Below are 23,614 nucleotides of genomic sequence, written 5' to 3' on the forward strand. Positions count from 1 at the left end.
CCCTGCCGTCTCAGCTTTTATTTTCTCTTCTCTTAGAAGTTTCTACAAAGCAGGGATCCAGCCAGATGTTCCAACACCCCAGTTTGAGGAGGACTTTGAAATTGCTCACCACTAGTACTTGGTATGGGAGGAAACCTCATAGTGATGGATAGGAGAGGGGCTAACCAACGCAGAGGTCTCATAGAAAACCAATTGGTCTCTATAAAAAGTGAAAGACGAGAAAACAGACGAAATCTGGGCATAGGCCTAGCCCATAAATAGTAAAATAAGCTGTGACATTTTTTTTAAAGGTAAGTGGGATACCACGTTGTGGTACATGCTTGTGATCTCTGCGGCTAGAGGGACTGAGTCTTGTGGCTCCCACCAGTTTGGTAACTGAGAGCTGCAGTAGGGCTGTAAGCTACTTGGGTGTCTGCACTAAGTACATCACTAATATGGTGAGTCCCAAGGAGCAGAGGGCCAATGTGCTGCCAAAGGAGGGGCAAACCAACCCAGGTCAGAAAAAGCAAGTTAAAGCTTGCATATCTGATGGCCATTGGAATTAGGCCTGTTAGTGACCACTTAACTTTTTAGCCTGGGTGACATAGGAACACAGGGTTGGGGTGGGAATAAGTAACAAACTACAGGAGAATGTAATACTTGGAGTAAATCAAAGAATAAATGCTCTACGTTAGTGAAAACCTCAGGAAAAAAAAAGACCCACAACATAAATTCTATGGGACACCCAGAAATAGCATAACAGCAAGAACCTCCAGAATGGCTTAAAAGAAATGAGAAGAACCTAGCGCAGAAGTTATCAGTCTTAGAGAAGTAAGACATAAAAAAAAGTTGCCGATTGAGAACACAAGGAAGTCTAGATTGCACATTGTGTTCACTAAACATGTCTTTAATATTAAAATTGAGATCAAACTCACTAGTCTACATATAGTTTGAAAATAGGACTTTGATTCCCTTTAAAAAAAAATAGGACAATTATTCAGTCCTGTAGCACTTTTCCTGATCTCCACAGATTTGGAACAGTCACCCGACAATAATATCTCTCAGTTCTTTCAGTACCTTAGAATGTAGTTCAATTGGGCCTTGTGACTTGAACTCACCAGGATCTGCTTGGTACTCTATTATAGTCTCTCTTTCCTTATCTTAGGTTTTAATTCCCGATTTGCTTACTCCCAGACTAAGATCGTTCTCCTTGGCAGGGAAAACAGAAGAAAATAGTAAAAACTGAGTAGTCCTGCTTTCATTCTGTCATCGGCATATTCCTCCTTTGATCCCTCTTACCCTAATGCATCCTTTTACCTCCAATGTGACCTTTTAAAAAAATCTAATCTTTACCTATTTAAGGTATCCCTAAAGCCACTAGCCTGAGGCTTTCTCTGCTATATACACATCCCTCTGCCCCTTCTTATTTTTCATGCTAGAGATTTACATGCCTTATTTTTGTACAGCCTGGTCATCTCCTTGCACATCCAGACCTGCCCCAGATAACATGTGGGTGGCTACTCAGCTCTGATAGGTCTTAAAGGTTTATGCTGTCTTGATTGATGGGTGTATCACATGACCCACTGTCTAGCTTTCTCCATGGCCATTTTCTTTCCCTTTGCCTGTTCCACTCTGGACTGTTAAAACTTGATATTCCACCCTTCTGCTTTCTAACTCTAATCTGTACTTGCTTTGCTATGGGAAATGATGTCTCAAGCTCCCTATTATGGGACTGGTGATTTCCCAAACCAAAACATTTCTCCTTGGTCTCTGCTCATATTTTCTCTATTAGAATGAAAGCTCCTTAAGAGCAGGGATTGTCTTTTTAAAAACATATGCCTTATTTGGTTTAATCAGCCAAGACCTGCTTTTTCACCCTCCTGTGCCAACCACTGTTAACTGAGAACATGAAAAGAAATTGCAAACATTTATAATCAATCAAAATGAATTTCCACATTGGCCATGTCCAAAAATTTTTTTTTGTCTCATTCTGCATTCTCAGTCCTTCATCTCTATATAAGGAGGTGGGTAACGTTTCCTTATTAGTCCTCTGGGATTCTGGTTTGTCATGACACTAATAAGAGTTCAGTATGATATTATTCCATCATCACATATTGGCTTTTAAATTTTTTTTAAAAAAAATTTGCTTATTTATTTTTAGTTTTCAACATTCACTTTTACAAGACTTTGAGTTCCCAAATTTTCCCCTTCCTTCCCCTTCCTCCTCCTCAAGATGGCATGCAATCTGATCTAGGCAATACATGTACAATCATATTAAGCATATTTCTGTATTAGTCATCTTGTGAAAGAAGAATCAGAACAAAAGAGAAAAAAACACAAGAAAGAAAAAAACAAAACAACAAAAAGCGAAAATAGTATGCTTCAGTCTACATTCAGACTCCCTAATTCTTTCTCTGGATGTGGATTTTCCATCATGAGTCTTTTGGAATTGTCTTAGATCGTTGTATTGCTGAGAAGAGCTAAGTCTATCAAAGCTGATCGTTGCACAATGTTGCTGTTCCTGTGTTTAATGTTCTGGTTCTGTTCACTTCGCTCAGCATCAGTTAGGTAAGTCTTAGCATGTTTTCCTGAAATCTGCCTGCTCTTCACTTTTTGTAGAACAATAGTATTGCATTATATTCATATACCACAACTTGTTTGGCCATTCCCCAGTTGATGGGCACTTGAGATGGGAAATTGATGGGCATCTCAATTTCCAGTTCTTTGCCACCACAGAAAGAGCTGCTATAAATATTTTTTTACATGTGGGTCCTTTTCCCTTTTTTATGATCTCTGTGATACAGACCTAGTAGTGCTATTGCTGGATCATAGGGTATGCGCAGTTTGATAGCCCTTTGGGTACAATTCCAAATTGCTCTCCAGAATGGTTGGATCAGTTCACAACTCCACCCTTAATGCATTTATGTTTCAATTTTGCTACATCTTCTCCAACATTTATCATTTTCCTTCTTTGTCATACTAGTCAATCTGGTAGGCATGAGACGGTACCTCAGAGTTGTTTTCATTTGTATTTCTCAAATCAATGGCATCACGTATTTTTAAGAGCTGTTAAGGGGTCCCTTGAACTTGTCTTTTTGAGTTGCCACATTTTCCATAAACATGGTGTCCAGAGCATGCAGGAGGCCCTGAATGTGTCAAGGACAAAGTCCCCCCTGAGCTGACAATTTCTTGTTGCATCCCAAGCTGAACTCCTCCTGTGTCCTTGGGAGGCAAGACAGGCACCAGCCAGTCTATGCCAGGCTGGGATAATGCTTGTACTGCTGGGGTCCTTTGAAGATAGACCCTTTTTTCTTCATACAGGGGTGGGGAACCTGCAGCTTCGAGGCCACATGTGGCCTTCTAGGTCCTTGGATGTAGATGTTTTTGACTGAGTCCCAAGTTTTGCAGAACAAATCTTTTTACTAAGGGGATTTCTTCTGTGAAATTTGGATTCAAAGAGCCACCCTTGAGGACCTAGAGGACCACATGTGGCCTTGAGGCCACAGGTTCCCCATCCTTGCAGTTCTTGAGGGAAGGGAATGAGGCTTTTGCCATCCTCTTGCTCCTCCCATGGGGAATGTTCTTGTCTTTTTTCCCCGCCTTTGCTGCACCATTCCCTTCCTGGTATCCTTCCCTTTGTTCTACTATTATAAAAATGTAAGCTTATGTAAAGACTTGGAACCCTTTGGGTTCCACATACATGTTAATTTCTCTTGTAATGAACTTGGTTTACACATAAGTCTTGTGACATCGTGATTGCTTGTTGACAGTATATAAACCATGATTTGTTTATGCATTCCCCAGTTTGTGAGCATTACCTCAGATTCCCATTCTTTGCCACCTCAAAGAGAGTTTAAAATATTTTTGTATATCCTTAGAGTTTGTTTTGCTTAGGACTAATCCCTCCCTTAAACTACCCTTGCTCTAATTCCTCCTTCCTTCTCCTCTTTCCCTCCTATTTTCTTATATTGTGAAATAGATTGTTGTATCTAATTCTCTCTCTCTCTCTCTCTCTCTCTTTCTCTCTCTCTCTCTCTCTCTCTCTCTCTCTCTCTCTCTCTCTCTCTCTCTCTCTCTCTCTCTCTCTCTCTCTTCCTCCTTCTTTTGACCAGTTCAAATGATAGTGAGGTTCAAGTGCTACGCATTCCTCCCCATCTCCTCCTCTTCCATCTTTGTATAGATGTCTACTTGTGCACCCAGATTTCGTAAGCTAATTTTCCCTAACCTTCCTTTCCCCTTCTTCACTCAGCCCCACCCCTTCTCTTTCCATTATTTTAAGATCATCAAGACACAACAGAACCATTCCCAGGCCTTGTGTAATTAGAGTCCTTCTATGAAGCCTGGGGATGATAGTGTTCAGAGGGGACAGGTATGATCTCCCCATATTTCAATGTAAGCAGTTTATCCTTGTTTAGTCCTTTATCATTGTTTGTTAATTCATAGTACCTTTTTATGTTTCTCTTCACTCCTGTATTTGAACTTCAAAGTTTCTCTACAGCTTTAGTCTTTTCATCAGTAATACTTCAAAGTCCGTTTTCATTAAAGGTTCATTTTCCCCCCTCTGCAATATTAAACTTAGTTTTGCTGGGTAAGTTATTTCTGCCTGTAAGCCCATATCCTTTGCCTTAAATAGAATGTCTAGGCTTCTTTTTGGTTATATAGTTCAGAGTCCAATGATACTTAATTTTTTTTTCTCCTTGATGTGTTTTCCAGGTCAGCTGTTTTTGCTATGAGATACATTTTCTTCTGTTCCCTCATCCCACCCCACCCCCACTTTGACTTTATTTTAATATTTCTTCTTGCTTCATGAAGTCATTGGCTTCTGTTTGGTCCACTAGAATTTTCAGAGTTTGTTGCTTAGGCAAGGTTTTATAACTCTTGGGTCAAGCTGTTAATTACCTTTCCAATTCTTTCTTCCATAGCTCTCATTTCCCCAATTTTTTCCTCAAGGACACTTATCCTATACATAAAAAGATTTTTTAACTTTTGCTTTATCGCTTCCAGAAATTCTAGTTCAGCTTGTGCCCAAGCTATGTTTTTCTTTCAGGCATTGCTTGTGGATGTTTGGGAGTTATCTTCTTTTACCATAATAGCTTGTCATGGTATGGTTCATTTTTGTTTACTCATTCTTCCAGTCTAATTCCTGACTTTAGGCTTGGTGTTAGGGATGGACTCTACCACGATTCTGGTGAAAACTTTTTGGTTTGGTCCTTGCTTCTTTCTTGGGATATTTGATGTTGTTATTCCAAGGTCTCAGAGACAGGCTGGTGACCTGCAGGCTTCCAGTGCTCCCAGAAGGGTGGTTGCAGGGCAAAGTCTGATTGTTGCCCCCTCAATCTGAACTCTGCAAGTTCTTGACCTGGGCTTGGGTCTGTGCAAAGGTAAACTGCTGCTAAATGCCACCCCATCAACCAGCTGGAAAGCTCTGTTGGCTTAAAGTGGCAGAATTGTAGACTCCTCTTTGGTCTGGATTTTCTGCCTCCGCTATTCCTCTGCAGGCTGGTCTGAGTGCGAGAACAGGCAAATTGTGTGAAGAATAATCTGTTTTCTTGATAACTTTGGAATAATCAACTGTAGATCAAGGGTACAACCATCTTTGTGTGTGGCTGAGGTGGAGTGGAGGAATGGGTCATGGGAAGTGAGTATATTGAGGAGCTGAGTGACTAGGGTGTTAGAGGAGAGTTAATATGTATATGGAAGTCCCCTAGTATGAGGGGACTGATGGTTTTACTTTAGTCAAGATCGTTTTTCTCAAATTATGATCTTAAGAAATAACCATGTATACCCTTCTCCTGAAGGCCCTACTGCGGCTCCCATCAATTATTTAAAATCCTTAACCATGGTCTTCAAGTACAGGTTATTTGGTCTGCTCTAAATAAATATGAATAAATGCACAAATACAAACTAGAATGTTTACATGAAGGAAGTAGGATAATTAAGTGGAAAGAACTCTGCATTGTGCATCAGAAGATCTGGGTACAAATCCTAGTTCTGACACATTCTAGCTATGTGATTGTGGGTCAGCCTCGGTGTTCTCATCTGTAAAGTGGGAATAATTTATACATATTCTACCTCAAAGACTGTCATAAAGAAAGAACTTTGTTAATTATTTCCTATTTGGCCTGTATATAGCTTGTTTGTGTATATTTCTTTGCGTGTCATCTCTTCCATTAGATTGTGAGCTCCTTGAGGGCAGGGACTGTCTTTTACCTCTTTTTGTATCCCAAATGTTTGGCTCAATGCTTGGCACATAGTATGTGTTTAATAAATGTTTTTTGGCTGATTGAAATAGCAAATTTTATGTTGTTTGGCATTTTAGTTGTATTAGAACTGTTCTGGCTCCTGCAAACTCTAACTGAAATGAGCAAGATCTTCCTGTTTCAGCTTCCTATCCCTTCAAGGCATCTAGTGCTCTCATACTGTCCTGGCTTCTTGGTGATCCCTACTTGAGTATTCCACAGCTATGAGCTATGCCTATAAATGAGTCTTACTTTCAGATGTATTTATGGGAACTCAATGTCTTTCCTTATAGTCATAAAGTCTGTTTTTCCTCCCTTTCTACCTCCACCAGTCCCCATTCTAGCAAACCCAACTGGTCAGGTAGGTATCTTCACACTAAGATCTCTAATTAAGTCATGCTAAGACTTTAATATTTATTACTGGTTTATCATGTTACCCTTCCGAACTTTTTCATTTTTACAGGTAATAAGACCTATATAGCTAGCCTTTAGAATACTTTAAAATTTGCAAAATGATTTACATATAACTCATTTGATTCTTACAACAGCCCTGAGAGATTGAGGCAGACAGACATTAAGTGACTTGCCCAAGGTCACAAAGCTAGAAAGCCTCTGAGAATATATTTTAATTCAGATCTTCCTGACTTTAAATCCAGCACACCATTCACTGCACCATTCACCTTCCTGTATCCAGGCTAATGAATCTCTAATGGCAGAACTTAAATGGGAAGGTTTTGGTTTTTTTTCCTTTGGAAGGAAGAAGGAGAGGGAACAGGTTTTAAAGGGAGATTGAAGAGGCTTTGGAAAGATTAGTCCTAGAATCACAAAAGGGCCAGGGAGGTGGCAGAATGGAGAGAGTGCTGGGACTGGAGTCAGGAGGACCTGAGTTCAAATGTGGCCTCAGATACTTACTGGCTGTGTGACTCTGGGCAAATCACTTAACTCTGTTTGACTCAGCTTCTTCATATGTAAAATGGGCTGGAGAAGGAAATGGCAAAACACTTCAGGAAAACCCCAAATGGGGTCACAAAGAGTTGGGTGTGACTGAACAAAAACAAGAACCCCTCCCCACAATGGAATTATAGAATCTTATAAATAGATTTTTAGAATTGGAAAGGGCCTTAGCAGCTACATGGTTTGGTTTCTCAATTACCCCATGTAGAAACCCTTTTTACAACATTCTTGATAAGTGGTCATCTGATCACATGTAGAATTAGTCTACAATTTATCATAGATATTTAAGGTTGAGGTCAGTGTTTAAGAATGGGTTAGAAGCAGCATTTTAAGGATGGGAGTGAAGTTATTCTACTTGTCACATGGAAGGGAAAAGAAAATTTTATTGATGCTTTTTGTTTTAAAATGTTATTTCCCAATACAGTGTTCTTTACCATCCCCCTCCCCCCAGTACCCATATCTTGGGCCTTTTAACAAAGAAAAATATTTAATCAAACCAAATGACAGCATATGCTAAACTATACACTTGGACCCTTTCCCTCCCAAACAAATTTAAAAAAAAAAAACAAATAAAAACTTCTCTCCTGAGAGGAGGGAGCTGGATTTCATCATTTATTTTCTGAGGAATCTGAGTGTCTTTTTAGCGTTTTGTTTATATGCTTGTAGTCCTTGTTTATATTGTCCTCCACTTTACTTCACTGTACATGACTTCATATGACTTTTTCTGGGTTGATTTTTTCTCTTAATTCCTTATATTTGTTCTTTTAGTGCTTTAGTGTTCCATTACATCCCTCCATGTACTATAATTTGTTCATCTATTGCCAATTCATGGACACTCATTTCTGATAGACTATGGTATTTTTGTTGATGAAATATTGTGTACCAAAGCTAGGTGAGAATAGAGGAGGTCAGGGAGTTGCAATATGCACTATAGAAATGAATATTGGGGCAGCTGGGTGGCACAGTGAGTAGAGCACCGACCCTGGAGTCAGGAGGACCTGAGTTCAAATCAGGCCTCAGACACTTGACACATGTACTAGCTGTGTGACCTTGGGCAAGTCACTTAACCCCAATTGCCCTGCCAAAAAAACAAACAAAAAAAAGAAACGAATATTGATGTAATTGATGCATTGATGGAATCATCAGTATGTTGAAACATCCTGAGTTGACAGGTTGTAGCTACTTACAAACAGCTAGGTGCTGTGGAGGCAGCTAGGTAGCACAGTGGATAGAGCATTGGGCTTGGAGTCAGGAAGATCTGAGTTCAAATCTGGCCTCAGACACTTACTATTTGTGTGACCCTGGAAAAGTCACTGAACTGCTGCTTGCCTCAGTTTCCTCATCTGTAAAATGGAAATAATGATAGCACCTAGGGTTATTTGTAAATACAGTATTTGTAAAGCACTTAGCATAGTGCCTGGCACATAATAGGCATTATATAAATGTTAGCTGTCATTATTAGTAGGAGAAGGAGGACTGGAGAAGAGGGAAGGTGAGGTTAAATGCAAGTATGACTTTGTTGCTTTTTTTTTTTTCCATTGGAGCATTTTATTTGTATGTATGTTTTACACCCTTAGAAAAAGAATCCCGGGATTTTTCCTCCTGTGTGATTTCGTCTTGCTTCCTCATGGTCGGTGATGTCAGCTGAGGTTGTAAGCACAATAAACCCAAACTGACGGGATGGTAGCACATTATTCTGCCACTTTTCCAGATCCTTCAATTGAACATCAAACCTGGGGCTGATTGCCCCACACTTGTTTAATCTGCCCGTGAGGTTCACGACAGTTTTTCCTGCTCTGTGATCATCAATGATCTCAAATTCGCCGATATAACCACGCTTCATCATCACAGTTAAGAACTGGACAACTACTTTAGAGCGCGGCCTAATGAGAACCCGGCGCTTTCCTCGCTTTTGTGCATTGTGGATGGTTTTGAGAGCATCTGCCGGGACATTTGTGGGCACCACAGTGGCAGCGCTGCAAGGTGGCGGAAAGAGCAGTATAACATTGTTAAAGCATGAAAGCACATGAAATTCCTTTAGGACACATTCTTTGCAAATTAACAAGTTTATTGTCAATTAGTTTTAAACTTTTAAACCAAGAGTCCAGGTATAGGAGCTGTTTTCGTAAAAGCAACAACTGCAGATTAGGGATGTCACTAATAACAACAGCACAGTTTGTATAGACTGCTAAACACCCATTACACTCAAAGCAACAAAACTTGAGCTATTTATAGCATTCTTGAGACCCAAAGTGTAACACAGGCTCTGGGCTTACTCTTCTGCACGTCCCCTTGGTCCCTGAGTGAGCAGGATCAAATTTAAAGTGGTTGCTATAAACCATTTTCTCCACCTGCTATCCCTACCCTAACCCCTGATGTTTACTTCTGGTTGTGGCAGAGCTGATAAATGATTTGCTCCTTTGCTCACAAGACACACCGTCTCAGCTGCTAAATCAATCCACCGCCAGGCAAGGCTGAGCGGGTCCCTTCCACAGCACTGACCCACCTTGATTGCTGTGGCTACTGATGGACAATGGACTCCAACAGAAGTTTACATTTTGAAGCTCACAAAGTTGTAACTTGGTTTGCTCTATCTTTGATACTCATTCACCTAAGATCAGGATAGCCTAGACACAACAGGGACAAAGGAAACTGAGATGGCCATGGCTTCATGGAGGCCCAGGCATGGAGCTGTGGCACCCAGCGGCAGGGCCTGCTACCTCTTTCTCTCGCCACCTGGAGATTCACCGTAGTCCTTGCCTACCTACTTCCATGGAAAAGAGAGGTATTTTCCCTGCTAGAAACTTTTATATGCATACTCAGTTCCAAAGCTTTTGTCTCCTCAAAATAACACCCCAGTAAATAGTTATGAATACCTGTGCATGCTCTGAATTGAAGGGCTGCCTTTCCATCATGCACCTCTCGAAGCAGGATAATCAAATGCTCACAGAGTGATACTAGGTAAAGCATATAGTACATGCTTAAAGGGCTAGGTCCCTATTGGCTAGTCCCAAATGACAAAAGAATTTCTATATTATAAATAGCTGCTTGAAGGCAGGCACCATCTACTTTTTATCTTATTATTTGAAATGCCTAGCAGAGTGCCTTCACTACATTTTGCCTGAAATCTGTTTCTGAGCTGATGGTTGTCTAAGTCCTAATTCATTCATCTTCAGTGGCTCTAATGATAAACTTCAGCTTCTTCAGGTTGAAAGTTATAGTTTGGAGCTGAGCTTGTGGTAATTTACAGCAGGGCTGTTACCATATTGGAAGGGTGCTAAAAAAGAAAAAATTGAAAGAAACTTGGGTCAGTGTAGACTATTGCATGCTTGTAATTCAAAGGATTTCTTTATTAGATAACTTCTCCTTGAGGTCAGGCACTATTATTTTGTATCTTTGAATTATCATTGCCTAGGTAACACCTTGTATCTAGTAGATGCTTAATAAGTGTTGGATTGAATTTCATCTTAGTATTCCATTATAGTGTGAGGAACCAGGCAGGTTTCCTGACTCAGAGTACTGTTTAGAAGTTTTCTGACACTTTCCCTTCACCTTTCTGCTGGTGAAGAGCAATAAGCAAGAATCCTTTTGATTCCCAAAATGGGGTATAATGTTTCTTAGTATTAAGGGGGCTAATTTTGTGCATGTAGCAAAAAAATAGGGCTAAAACCATAGGACTCATGGAGCTCTTTGTCACAGAATCTATATGTATCTTAATGAACATTCTTCATTCCAGTAAGCACTCTAAAGTTGTTCACGGAAGGGAGAACTCCCAGAAAATCCATTTATCTTATGACTTAGAGTAATAGTGATAGCTAATAGTCTTTCCCCCAAGTTATAGAACTCTGTAACATGTCATTTATCTATGTCTGAAATAGAAAAAAGGAATACAAGGATAAGTTTATTATTTAAACAACATGGCTCTCTCTTTTAGTTATCTTCAAGACCCATTTTTCCATATTCTAGTAGATACTATCACTATTACCACAAGTATTAGTTAATACCAATAGGCAATTGATTACTCGAAACATTAGATAGCCAAAAAATGCCACCAGATAGTCAAGTTTTTCAATTAAATCAGTACTCTTTATTTCTAATTCTGTTTAAATATTTTATGTCCATTAACATCAAATAATAAACATTTATTAAATACATACTGTATGTGGAGCACTATTCTAGGTACAAAATTTAAGAGGTGTCCTCTGTCCTCAAGGAACTTCCAGTCTAGTAAGGAATAAGACACCAATATAAGTAACTATCATGATTTGATTGAGTTACACTTATGTGAGTGTGACTGTGAGGTCTAAGTGGGAAAGTTATTAATCTACAGGAGGATTCTGGGAAGGTTTCTGGAAGAGACGGCACTTCAGTTGGGATTTATAGGAAGGATGAAGGATGTCAAGGATGTCTTCATCTCTTTAGATGAAGAGAAAGCTAGCATTTCAGGCATATAAAACATCCTGAAGACAGAGGCATGAGAGCATGATGCATGTTTGAAGGGAAGAAAATTATCCAGTTTGCTTGAAATATAGAGTATACAGAGGTCAGTAATGTGAAATATGGCTGGATAAAGTAGGATGGCACCACGTTGAATTCCAGGCAAAGGAGTTGAAATTTCATTTGAAAATAATTAAGCTATAACAAAACTACAAATGTAGTAGGGGCAGGGGCTTGGCAGAGAATAACCCTTTTTTGTGTTTATTTGTTCATTTTTTAAAAATCTGAATTTTGATTTATTTAATCAGTAATTATGGAACCTATGGCTATAACCCTAAATTATTGTAGGTTCAATTAGTGCCCTTTAGTAGTAGAGAGAATCTTACTTTGAGTGGGAGACTTGCTGCTCCCAGTCTAAATATTACTTCTCTCCCCTCCCACCTATTTGAAAGTGCTTGGTTGCTTAGGTCCTGAAGAGCCTTACAGAGATACAGCGTGTGTAGCCATCTCAGAAAAAGGTTTTGTTCCTACAGTCTTTGCTGGGGCCAGAGATGTAGCAGGTCTTTGAAGGGGCAGTGTCTAAAAAGTCCCTTCCTGCTCAGTGGAAAAATAACCCGCTTGCTCCAGTAGGACTGAGTTACTCGTTAGAGCGAAGTGAGAGGAGAGAGACTTTAACCAAGTCTGGAGGAGCTCCCCCAGTTTTCACCTGTAGCTATATTCCCTTTATCGTGATCATATTGTTTGTGTTACCATGTTTCTCATGCACAGTAATGTAATGATACAATCATATCTGAGGGCGGTACCTCTTCAGTTCTCTTCCACAAAATATTTCATAGAGTTTGCGGTTAAAGTTGAATCTTGGGGTTACAGTAGTTCCTTTCTTTGTTCTGGCAATGTAGCATATGGAGAGCAGGACTTGGAATCTGGAAGGCCTGGGGTAAAATCCTGCTTCTGACACTACCTGTGGGACCCTGGACAAGTCACTTAACCTCTCTCTTCCTCAGCTTCCTTATCTGTAAAAAACAGCACTTATTTTTCAGGATTGTTGTGAGGATCAAATGAACTGATATTTGTAAAGTGCTTTGCAAACCTTAATCACTATATAAATGCTAGCTATTATCGTTGTTATGCTAACTTTCAGAAGGAGCTTTCAGTAAGTCACATAACTAATTAATCCATGCCTCTAATTTTTAAATGAAAAAATGTATATTTACCCAATCTTTCTAAGGTGCTTTGAAAATGACAAATTTGTCCCTATTAGAGTGTATATTTAAAAATTACATCAGTACTAAAAATACTGATAAAATATTTTAAAATTTAAAATTTTAAAAAATAGTTTAAGATTCTTCTATTAAAAAAGCAGAACTACAGCCCCACAAGTATCAGACAGTAAGAAAGGGATTAAGTAAAATGGTTGAGCTGATTAAAAGTGGCTTAATCAAAGTAGAACACTTGGGCCGGCAGAAGTGAGAGGTGAGTTACTGATTTCTAGCAGAAGAGAGAAGCGATTCTCTCTCCTCCCACCTCCTTCCCTGTCCCCCTTCCCCAGCTCTCCACACCGCCCCCCACCCCCCAGCCACATCCGGGGTAAGAGTGGAGCTGTTCGGTTAGCACTGGAGAGGGGGGCCGGGCAAAGAGTGAAGGGAGAGAGAGCTGCGCGCACGTGAGGACAAAAGTAGAAGCCTGGGATGCCTGGAGACTTTGGACGGGCCGAGGAAAGGAGGGCCGGGGCAAGAAAGGGTTAAGAACCTAGCTGGGGCGAGCCCTCGGGTGCCCAGCCTTCCCGCCCCATCCTGGGGCGCCCCGCCACCGCCGCAGCCCCGAGCCTCGGGCCAGGAGTTGGGGGGACGCCATCCCGCCGCCTGCCGCTAGAGGGCGCGTCCAGACTCGACCGAGGGGAGGCGGCGAGCGGGCGGAGACGGCTCAGCAGCAGCCGTAGCGGCAGCAGCGGCAGCAGTAGCAGTAGCAGCAGCAGCAGCAGCAGCAGCAGCAGCCACGGCCACGGCCACTGCCACGGCTGTGACCACCGCCGCTCAGCTCGGGCTCCAGCCCCAAGTGATCCTGCCCGCAGACTCCGACTCCGCAGGCTGGAGGAGAGCGCAGCTCCAGGAGCCGGGATGCGGCCGCTTGCTCGCCGCCTGCTCGGTGTCCCGGCTGTGCTTGCGCTTCTTACCTGCTCCCTGGGTAAGTAGCGGGCGGCCCGGGGCAGGGGCGAGGAGACGCTGAGGACAGGAGGCGGGGTCCCAGGGCTCGCTTCCTGCCCGGCCCCGGAGCCCCGGGAGGGCGCGCGCGAGGTGCGGAGCCTGGCGCTCCCGGGGGCAGCGCTGCCCGGCTCCCGAGTCTGCTGGCCGTCCCGTCCCGTCCCGTCCCTTCCCTCCCTCTCGGGCTGCCCAAGGAGGACCCTCCCCTGGTCCCGCTGCTACCAGGTGCAGCCCGCCCTCTAGCCTCCCCCGGAGTAGCCTGGACACCGCCACCGCCGCCACTGCCTTTCTCCAGCCCCCAGCCGCCCCGTCCCGTCTTCCTTACCGGGAAGCCCCCCTCCCTCTTCCTTGGCTTCTTTCCCCCCTTCTGTCCGCCCCCAGAGAACTTGACCTTGGGCTCAGAGTCGCTGGTGGGGAGTGCTTAGTCCCACCAGAAGCGCCGGCGTCAATGTGGAACTGCAAGAAACTTTAAAAAGGGAAACCGGTTGTGTGATCCCCGCCCCATCCTCCTCTTTCCGCCTTCCTTCCTCCCTTCTCCCTCCTTTACACCCACCCAGTAAGTTGGAGGCAGATACTTGGGTGAGAAGAGATGATTCACCCCACAGCAGGAGGGACCTCTTCTCTCCCTGCTGCTCAGCTCCACGCGCCTCGGCCCTCGGGTCCCCTCCCTCCTTAACCCTTCCTGCCACCATTCTAGGGTTGGCAGGAGTCCCACTGAAATGGTGGCACTCAGCTCCGCAGCAAGTTCCTTTTTCTCTCCGTGGGCTCTTAGGGGAGATGCTTTACAGCCCCCCGGGACGTTTGTGAGTTCTTAGTTTCCAGGCCAAGGCGGAGAAAAGACATTCACCTACTTGCCCCGGAGATGGGGAGACTGGGGCGGGGGTGGGGTGGGGTGGGGAGGGGGGGGATAGGAGGGAGAATTTCTCAAGTGAGGTCTTTCGAAAATTAGAGACTCCGTTCTGAAAATAATGGTTATATTCTGCAATATCTTCCCATCCCTCCTCCCAGCTCCCACCTTTCTTTCCATCCCGAGGGTATTTTATTATAAAATGCTAGTGTAAAAGTTGAAAAAAAAATATTATGGTTGTGAACATTGTCACAAATTGGTGAAAACTTTGCAGTACTTTGATTTCGTAGAGTAATAGAGACATAGGTGTTTCCGTGCTAGGAATTAGGGCAGTATTCTGGTTCTTGATTTTTTTTTCCTTTCTGCGCTAGTGCCAGAAGAGAGAAGTGTTAGTGTGCTTCAAATTCGGGTTGGTTTGAGCCTTTAAAAATGCAGCAACTTGAGTTTTTAATCATGGCAACATGGTGCTGTTTAGAAAAAAGATTCAGTATCTCACTGCTGCTGTTTGGCCCACTGGAACCTGTTTTACCTAGACTGTCAGCCCTCTGAATAGGTACTACCATCCTCTCTGTTGTATACTATTTGTGTCATTCTGTAAGTGTTCAGTATTTGTGAAATAATAGAAGGATGATTAATTTGTAATTAAATGTTAACATGCATGATTAATTAAGCAACAATAGAATTAAAACTTGCATAATACTTTGGGTAGAAACGGCTGTATGTGATGGTAGAAAGAAGGTGGCTTTATCAAGAGATTTGTTTAAAAGAGGGAATGTTATTGATAAATATAAATGATAAGGTTGGTAGTTTTTCCTACAAATGATAAGTTGGTAGTTGAGGAAACTGACTAGGTGACTAGTTCTAGTTTGTTCATTGGCTTATTACCTAGGACTTGCTGTTACAGAAGGAAAGGGCTAGGGAGTGTGTAGGGGGTGGGGTGGGGGGGAGGTTGCAGAAACAGGCAATTTATTATTATCATCATCAATAATAATAATTAGTAATACTACTAATAACTGACTTTCGCTAATGCTTTCTGCATAATGACCTTGTGAGGTAGATTGTTACAATATAAAGTGTATATGTATAGAAAATGTTTATATAACTATAGTTCACATTAGGAAGCCAATCAGTTGTAATACAAGTTTTCCCTAAATTTAATAAAAATATTAAAGATTATTAAAAATGAACTGAATTAACACTCATTGAAATAGTGCTTTTAGTGAAATTATCTGATTCAGATAATAAATAAAACTGTGAAACCTGTTAGAACGTACTTGTGAGACATTGCAGCTTTTGGGAAATAGCTTTGATGATGTGAGAGAGAAATAAAGCAGAACTAGCTCCCACTAAGGCAAGGTTTTTGTTCATAATGGCTGACATACATGGCTTTATTAAGCCTTTGCATCTACTGTTTCTTGATCTTCAGAACAATACTGTAAGGTCGGTAGTACAAGTGTTTTGATCCCTTTTCTACTGTTGAAAGAACTCCTGACTTCCCTTCGAGACTCAGCTCAAATCCCACGTACTGCAAGAGGCCTTTCCTGATCTCCTTCCCTTCGGTTCCCTTCCCTTCCCTTTCCCCCCATTCCCTCTGAGCTTACCTCCCTCTTACACTATATGTAGCTGGTATGTATATAGTGGGTTGTTTACTTGCCATCTCTTCCATTAGACTGGGAGTTCCTACAGAGCAGGGGGCTGTCTTCTGTCTTTCTTTCTAGCTCCAGTACAGTGTCTAGACTCTAGCACACAGCAAGTGCTTCTTCAATTCTCCTGGGCTGCCTGATTGACTGACTGACTGAGAGGTGGTGAATAATTAACACAAGGTCACACAGTTAGGAGAATCTTCTGGGTTCAAATGCTGTGTTTCCTCAGCCACACCATGGCTTCCTCCAGTGTGAGAATCAGCTGAATTTTCTTCACTTTTATTCCAGGGTCTAAGATTGCTGGAATTTTTGAGGTGAGGCTCTAATTCATTTGCTGATTGGACCTGGGGATGTTGGAAGACTGGTTCATGCCTCCTTTAATATAGCCAAATGCCTCTCCTGATTTAGCAATGAGTTTGCTTTGGAAATTAAAATATTATCAGTGGTTTGTCCCTGTCAAGCCACTGACAATGGCAGTAAACAAAGGCAGTACTTAAATACAATCCTCATGATTTGGAGCTGAGATAGATTCCCAGGCTGGAATGTATTTTCTCCCTCACAAACTTTGGACTATATCCTTTTAGCTTTCTAATCACATTCAGGGTTGTCAAAAGCAGAGTTTCTGCAGGTCCAGAGGGACAAAAGACTAGGAATTAGGAGACCTGTGCTCCAACAATGACTGACACTAAGGGACTTGAGGATCTTAGGCTTTATAGCTAGAAGGGATGTTGGCAAGGGTATGATGATAAGTGTTTAACAACTGGCTCTCCAAAAACAGTATGAAGGACAATTTAAAAGTTTAATCTGCATTGTTAAGATTTTTCAATTACTCTCTTACGCCTAGAAAATCAAAAGAACAATAAATCAAACCATGATTTGTAGCGTTTGCTGACTTCTAGGAGATAAAGGATGTCACTGAAAATTTAGCAATAGGCTTTCATAAGCTAGCTCCAGTACACTACTGGCTGTTGAAGATCACATAGTTCAGTCTGCTCACTTAAGAGATGAAGAAATCGAGACATAGAAAAGTGTAGTGACTTGCTCAGGGTCACACAAGTAGCAGAGCTGAGATTCAAAACCAGGTCTTCTGATTCCAACTTCTAACTCACTGGGTTTCTCCTTGTCTTTTCATTACTCTTTGGAACTGAGTTTCTGATCTCGAAACTATTCTTATCTGTTATTCATATGGAAAAAGTGGAAAATGATGCTGACTAGACAGTCTAGTCAGGTGGATTGAGGACAGGTGATGTTAGACCCACAAAAAGAATAGTCTTTAATGGTTCAATGTCATCTCAGAAGGTCTCCAGTGGTGTGCCCTAGGGATCTGATTTGTGTTTGTGTCTTTGCTGCTTAATGTTTTTTTTTATCTCTCAGATGAAATCAATCAATTAACAAATATCGATCTCTAATAGATACTGGATAATATGGGGGATACATTCAGTTGTAAGATCACTGGCTTCCAGGAGTTTATAATCTGGTTATGTTATAGGACAAACACAGAAAGAAGTAGCTAACAGAGAAAGCAGCAAGTGAATCTGAAATAAAGGGTACAGTCAACAATTGATAGAAGATTTTAGAGGAGAGAGAGAGAGAGAGAGAGAGAGAGAGAGAGAGAGAGAGAGAGAGAGAGAGAGAGAATGAGAGAGAACAGTCCTAATGGATTTGAATGATCTTAAATGTTTTCCTGAAATTGTGCTTACCTAACTGTAGACAGGCTAATTTCTGTGTGCAAGGATTGGGGTGGAGGGGTGCAGAGCACGAGCAGGGGAAGCTGTGAGAGATAACATGTTTTCCTATGGTAGTAGTTTTCAAAATGAGGATGTCCCCAAGACCCTTTTAGGGGGGTCTCAGCAATCAAAACTATTTTTCATAACAATACTAAGATATTTTTATTTCCAATACTTTATTGATTGAGACAACCAGTATAAACAAAAGCTCTTTAGGTGGGGTCTCAATAATTTTTAAGAGTGTAACATGGCCCTGACATCAAAAAACTTTAGGACTGCTGTTCTATGGGCATTTCAGAGGAAAGGAGATTTGGGGTATTTAAAAAATCAAAGTACTTAATATATGTATAAATGGATTTATTGTCCATAGGATTTAGAATGGGAATTTCGGTTCTGAAGTAACAAAGAAGCTTGTCTGATCTACCGTGTTAATGATAAAATAAAAGGTACAAGCTTTCCTTTTATTGGCAGCTCAGCTGGCACAGTGGATGGAACACTGGACCTGAATTCAAATGTGGCTTCTGATATTTACTAGCTGTGTAACCCTGGGCAAGTCACTTAACCTTTACATGCCTCAGTTTCCTTACCTGTAAAATGTAAAAACAGCACCTACCTCCCAGGGTTGTTGTGAGAATCAAATGAGATAATATTAGTAAAGTGCTTAGCATAGTGCCTGGCACATAGTAGGTGCTTAAAAAAAATGCTTCCTTCCTTCCTCACTGCTCTCCTGCCTACCTTTCTGCCTGCCTTAATTCATTTCTTCCTTCCTCCCTGTCTTCTTTTTTGTCTTCCTCCCTCCCTCCCTTTCTTCCTGCCTTTTATTCTTACCATTCAACCAAAGCCCTAAATGAGAAGCTTTTCACCAAGCTCACCCCAATGAGGAAAATGTATTCAATTGGAAATCATGAGATAACTTAATATTATAAATACTGAACTGAGCTACCAGAAAATGTAAACAATTTAAAAATAGGAACAGTATTTATCTTAACATTCTTTCCAAGTTTTAGCTAGAGCAAGATGATTTAAGCTTTCCCTCAAAAGGTATGTTTACAAAATGGATCGTGGTAGACACAGTGGGGAAAAGAAGTAGTCTTTTATCTAAGTGATTACTACAGTAAAGCTGCAGGTTTTGACAGAAGAATGATTAAAAGTACCATTAAATGAGATTAAAATTTATTAACCTTCTTATTAAAATAATTAATCTCCTACTGGATTTCACCCTCACAAAATGCAACAATGTTATGTTCTTCCAGGGATATGACTAATTTCCCCTCCTAAAAGAATATTTCATGGAACTCAAATGATAATATATTTTAGTTATCTTGCTTTTCTGCAAGAAGCTCTAGGCTCTTTATATATTACATCAAATAAATCTTCACAACATTCCAATGAGCCAGGGAATAAATTATCGTACTTAGTTTCTAAGGTGAATGAGGTACAGGGAAGCAAATGACCTGTCCAGAGGCCTGAGTGATGAGAAGGTGACTGAGCAGAGAATAGGCCTGTATTCAGTACCTGTGGCTCCCAGTTCAGGCTTTTATAGAATTAGACCTGGAGAGCATCCTAAAGGTTGTCTAGTTTACGTCATTGCTGAACAAAGGTCTCCTCTGCAGTCCAAAGAGGGTGCATCCAGGCTGCTTGAAAACCTCAAATGGAGCCAGTACCTCTCGAGCCAACCCATTCTAATTTTGGAAAGCTCTAATTGTTTGAATATTTTTTCTAATATCAAGCCTAATTTTTTTCTCTTCATAACTTTAGTTGGTCTTAGTTGTACTTTCTGGGGCCAAATAGAATAAGTTTAATTCTAGGTAATAATTCTTCAAATACTTGAAGTCTGTTCTCATATTCTCTTTAAGTCTTCTCTTCCTCAGGCTAAAAATCCCTAGTTCCATCAATCCATCCTTTGCCATCTGGATTTTCCTTTTTGGACACTCTCCAATTAATATCCTTCCTAAAACATGGTGCCCAGAATTGAACTTATTGCTCCAAAAATGGGGTCTGAGCAAGGGAGGATCTGTCACCTTCCTAGTCTGGGGCATTATGTTTCAATGCAACCTAAAATCACATTAGCTTTTTTTTTTGTCAATCATGCCACTTGGTTCACTCTCACTGAGTGTACAATATGAAACCCTTCAGGGATGGGGAACCTGTAGCCTTGAGGCCACATGTGGCCTTCTAGATCCTTAAATGTGGCCTTTTGACTGAATTCAAATTTATTTATTCTTCAAAATTTGGATTCAGTCAAAAGGCCACACTTAAAGCAACTAGAAGGCCACAGATGACCTCAAGGCAGCAGGTTCCCCACCCCTGCTGCAGACTTTTTTCAGACAAATTGTTTTGTAACCATGCATCCCCCATCTTGATTTTTTTGAACCCAAATGTAAGATGTTTACATCCACTCCTATTAAATTCATCTTATTAGATTTGGTCAAGTGCTTTCTCCATTGAAGATCTTTATGTATCCTGCCTGTCTCCCAGTGTGTTAACTATTCCTCCTAGTGATGTGTCATCTGCAAATTTGATAGGCATGTCATCAATACATATATTCATATCATTGATTAAAATGTTAAACAATCCAGGGCTAAGTATAGATCCTTAGAGTATTCCAAACCTCCTTCTGAACTGACATTGAAATATTAATAACTATTCTTTTGGGTCAGACTGTTCAACCTGTTCTGAATACATCTAACAGCACTATTGTCTAGCTCTAGCCCTCATCTCTCTGTCTTTTCTATAAGAATAGAATGAGAATCTGTGTAAAATATTTAATAAAATAAAATCATATTGGCAGCATCCATATGGTCTAGTGACCCTACCATTAACTCTTTTTTTTTCATGAACCCCTTTGGTAGTCCCTTATCAGAATAATGATTTTAAATAATTGAAGGAAATATTAAATTTCAATTACAAGTTAATAAAAGTAAAGATAGAATTTTTTCTTATCCAAATTCTCAGATCTCTGGAAATCTATCCATGGATCCATTTTAAGGCCCTCTGATCTAAAATGACCTATTCTTGATGAAGTCAAGCTGGCCCATTGTGTTCACAGCTTCCTTCTCTAGATGTTCACTAACCATCACTTTAACAATGCATTCTAGATTTTTTTTAGGACTAGAAGTCAAGATTACTGGCCTAGACTCTTGCAGACTCTATTCTCTTCCAATTAGGCTATTTGCCCTTCTCCAGTCATCTGGTACCTTTCCTGTTCTCCATGATTTTTCGAGGATCCCTGGCCATAGGTGGCATAGTTATCATGTCTGCCAATTCTTTCAGTACTCCAGGATGTACTTCTTCTAGGTTTGGTGACTTGGACTCATCAAATGACAGGTACTCCCATTATTTCCTTACTAATCTTTAATAAATCTCTATTGGCCATTTTTGCTCTGCCCTTTCCAGTTCAAAGAGGCCTTCTGTTTGATAGAGAAAACAGAAGCAAAATAAAGGTTGAGCAGCCCTTCCTCTTCCTTGTAGCTTCCCCCCCCCATTATTGTCCCATCCTAGGTCATCTTTGATGCTCCCCTCTAACTACAAAGAACTTTAAACCCCCTTCTTTTTACCCCAGGTTCCCTGGCTTTAGTTTACATTGAGTGCTAGACTTTTGCACAGAAGGACCTGGGTTCAAATTCTGTCTCAGACCCTATGCAAGTTGCATAACCTCTCTGTACCTCAGTTTCCTCATCTTTAAAATGAAGGGGTTGGATTCAATAACCTCTAATGCCCCTTCTAGCTCTAAATCTATGGTCTTCTGATTTCATTCTTGAGTTTCCCATTCTTTTGGGGGTAACTTTCCCCATTGAATGTTAGGTCTTAGGTTCCTATCTATTTTTTCTCTGAACCCTTTGAAATCTCCTTTCTTAAAATCTAGGGTATGTGTCAGACTACACACAGCATTCCTCTCATCTATCACAGATTTTATGATGGGAACTTCCATCCAGGTTCCCAACATTTCCACCACAGTGGCCAGTTATTTATTATTAGTGAGAATCAGATCCAGAATAGATTTTTTTTTATTTATTGGTTTCTCTACCTTTTGAAAACTGAAATTATCATTCTGTACAATCAAGAAGTGTTTAGCTTTTTATGCTTTTGGCACTGAGCAGGGGGGAGGGGGAAAGGGAGAAAGAAAGGGAAAGGGAAGGAAAGGAAAAGGAGGGGGAGAAGGAGGGGAGGCAGAGGAGGAGGAGAGACAAAGAGAAAGTGGGAGAGAGAGAGAGAGAGAGAGGGAGAGAGAGAGACACTCGTAGATGGATGTCTGGGTAATAGAAATCCTCCATCACTGAAATCCCCCTTTACTAATATATCATGCCTCTGTACTGCTTGTGTTGTTTCCCAAACTTTTCATCCATTTCCTTTTTCTGCCTACACTCTGATGACAATATTGCTTGTGTCTGCATCCATTGATCTTCACCCAAATATAATCCAACATGCTTCCCCCTCTCTTGTCATTTCTGAATTTCTTTATAATTTTATATCTTCTTGATATAATTCATTCTTGGCACTTACATCTCTAGTACTTAACTCAGTACCTAGCATAGAGTAAGTGCTTAACAAATACTTAATTGCTTAATTAATTGATACACAAAGCTACCCTTCCTCCTTCCATTCCAACCCACACACCTTTTACCTATCCTTTTTCTTTTAAGGAAGATGTACTCTTAGAGTATTTTCTTCTAGTCATGGTGGTCGTCCTGCCATATCTTAGTGACATTTAGAAGGTCACATTGGTGTCTACATTAGAATTTCTACCTCCCCTTGCTGATTATTTTGTGGATTTTGGCATAGATATCTGAAGCCCTGTATTTTGATATTGGCTTCTTTTTTTTTTTTAATTTTGTCTCCTGCTTATTTTTGGATTGTTTCTATTAGCTTTCCTCTGGATAGTATCTGGGGTGGTGGATATACAATCTTCTCGCTGCTTTCAGTTTAAAGTCCTTTTTTGAGTAGATTTAGATTAGGGATCTCAAGCCAGTGGGTATCTGGCTCCTTGAAGCCCCTCAAGTTTTATTTATGTAGAAATATATCCTGGACTAGAACACTGGGTGTATAAGATGAAATTTAATAGGGATAAATATAAGCTTTCCACATTGGTTTAAAGCTTCAGATTCCTAAGTGCAGCACAGAAGAGGCATATTTAGAGAGCAGTTTTACTAAAAAGGTCTGGGGGAGCAGTAGGGGGGTAAAAGTTCAGTATGAATTAATAAGGTAATAAATGATAGCCAATAAATCAAATAACTTTCAGGAATTAAGAGAAGTAAGTCTCTTTGTACTCTGACCTGGATAGTCCACAAATAAAATTTTGTAGTCAAGTCTGGCCACTACATTTTAGGAAGAATATTGAAAAGCTGGGGAGTATCTAGAAAAGGAAAACCAGGCTAAGAAATGGCAGGCTTAGGGAACTGGAGATGTTTCTCTAGGAGAAAAGAAAACTTAGAGAAAATATGATAGTTGTGTCAATTATTTAAGGGGTAGAAGACGGAACAGATGTGCCCTTCTTGGCACTAGAGAAGATGACTTGGAGAAGTGAGTTCACATTGCCCAGAGGAAGATTTAGAATGGATATTAGGAGGGAGTGGGTTCATATTCATTG

General features: G+C 40.8%; 2 protein-coding genes across 2 annotated transcripts in view; one reads left to right on the top strand and one right to left on the bottom strand.

Moving 5' to 3' along the window:
* Positions 1 to 8,745: 8,745 nt before the first annotated feature.
* On the bottom strand, positions 8,746 to 13,463 carry LOC118836884 (40S ribosomal protein S15a-like). The gene is made up of 2 exons (XM_036744004.1): positions 13,420 to 13,463; positions 8,746 to 9,148 (listed from the first exon to the last, which is right to left on the bottom strand). The coding sequence occupies exons 1-2, from the start codon at positions 13,461 to 13,463 to the stop codon at positions 8,746 to 8,748; spliced, it is 447 nt and encodes a 148-aa protein (XP_036599899.1).
* B3GLCT (beta 3-glucosyltransferase) overlaps positions 13,238 to 23,614 on the top strand; it is a 124,697-nt gene continuing 114,320 nt past the window's right edge. Inside the window, exon 1 of the mRNA XM_036742638.1 lies at positions 13,238 to 13,793. Within this exon, the coding sequence (XP_036598533.1) occupies positions 13,727 to 13,793 (67 nt within the window). The 5' untranslated portion in view covers positions 13,238 to 13,726. The remainder of the gene's footprint in view (positions 13,794 to 23,614) is intronic.

This window comes from Trichosurus vulpecula, chromosome 2, assembly GCF_011100635.1.
Source record: "Trichosurus vulpecula isolate mTriVul1 chromosome 2, mTriVul1.pri, whole genome shotgun sequence".
NCBI lineage: Eukaryota > Metazoa > Chordata > Mammalia > Diprotodontia > Phalangeridae > Trichosurus > Trichosurus vulpecula.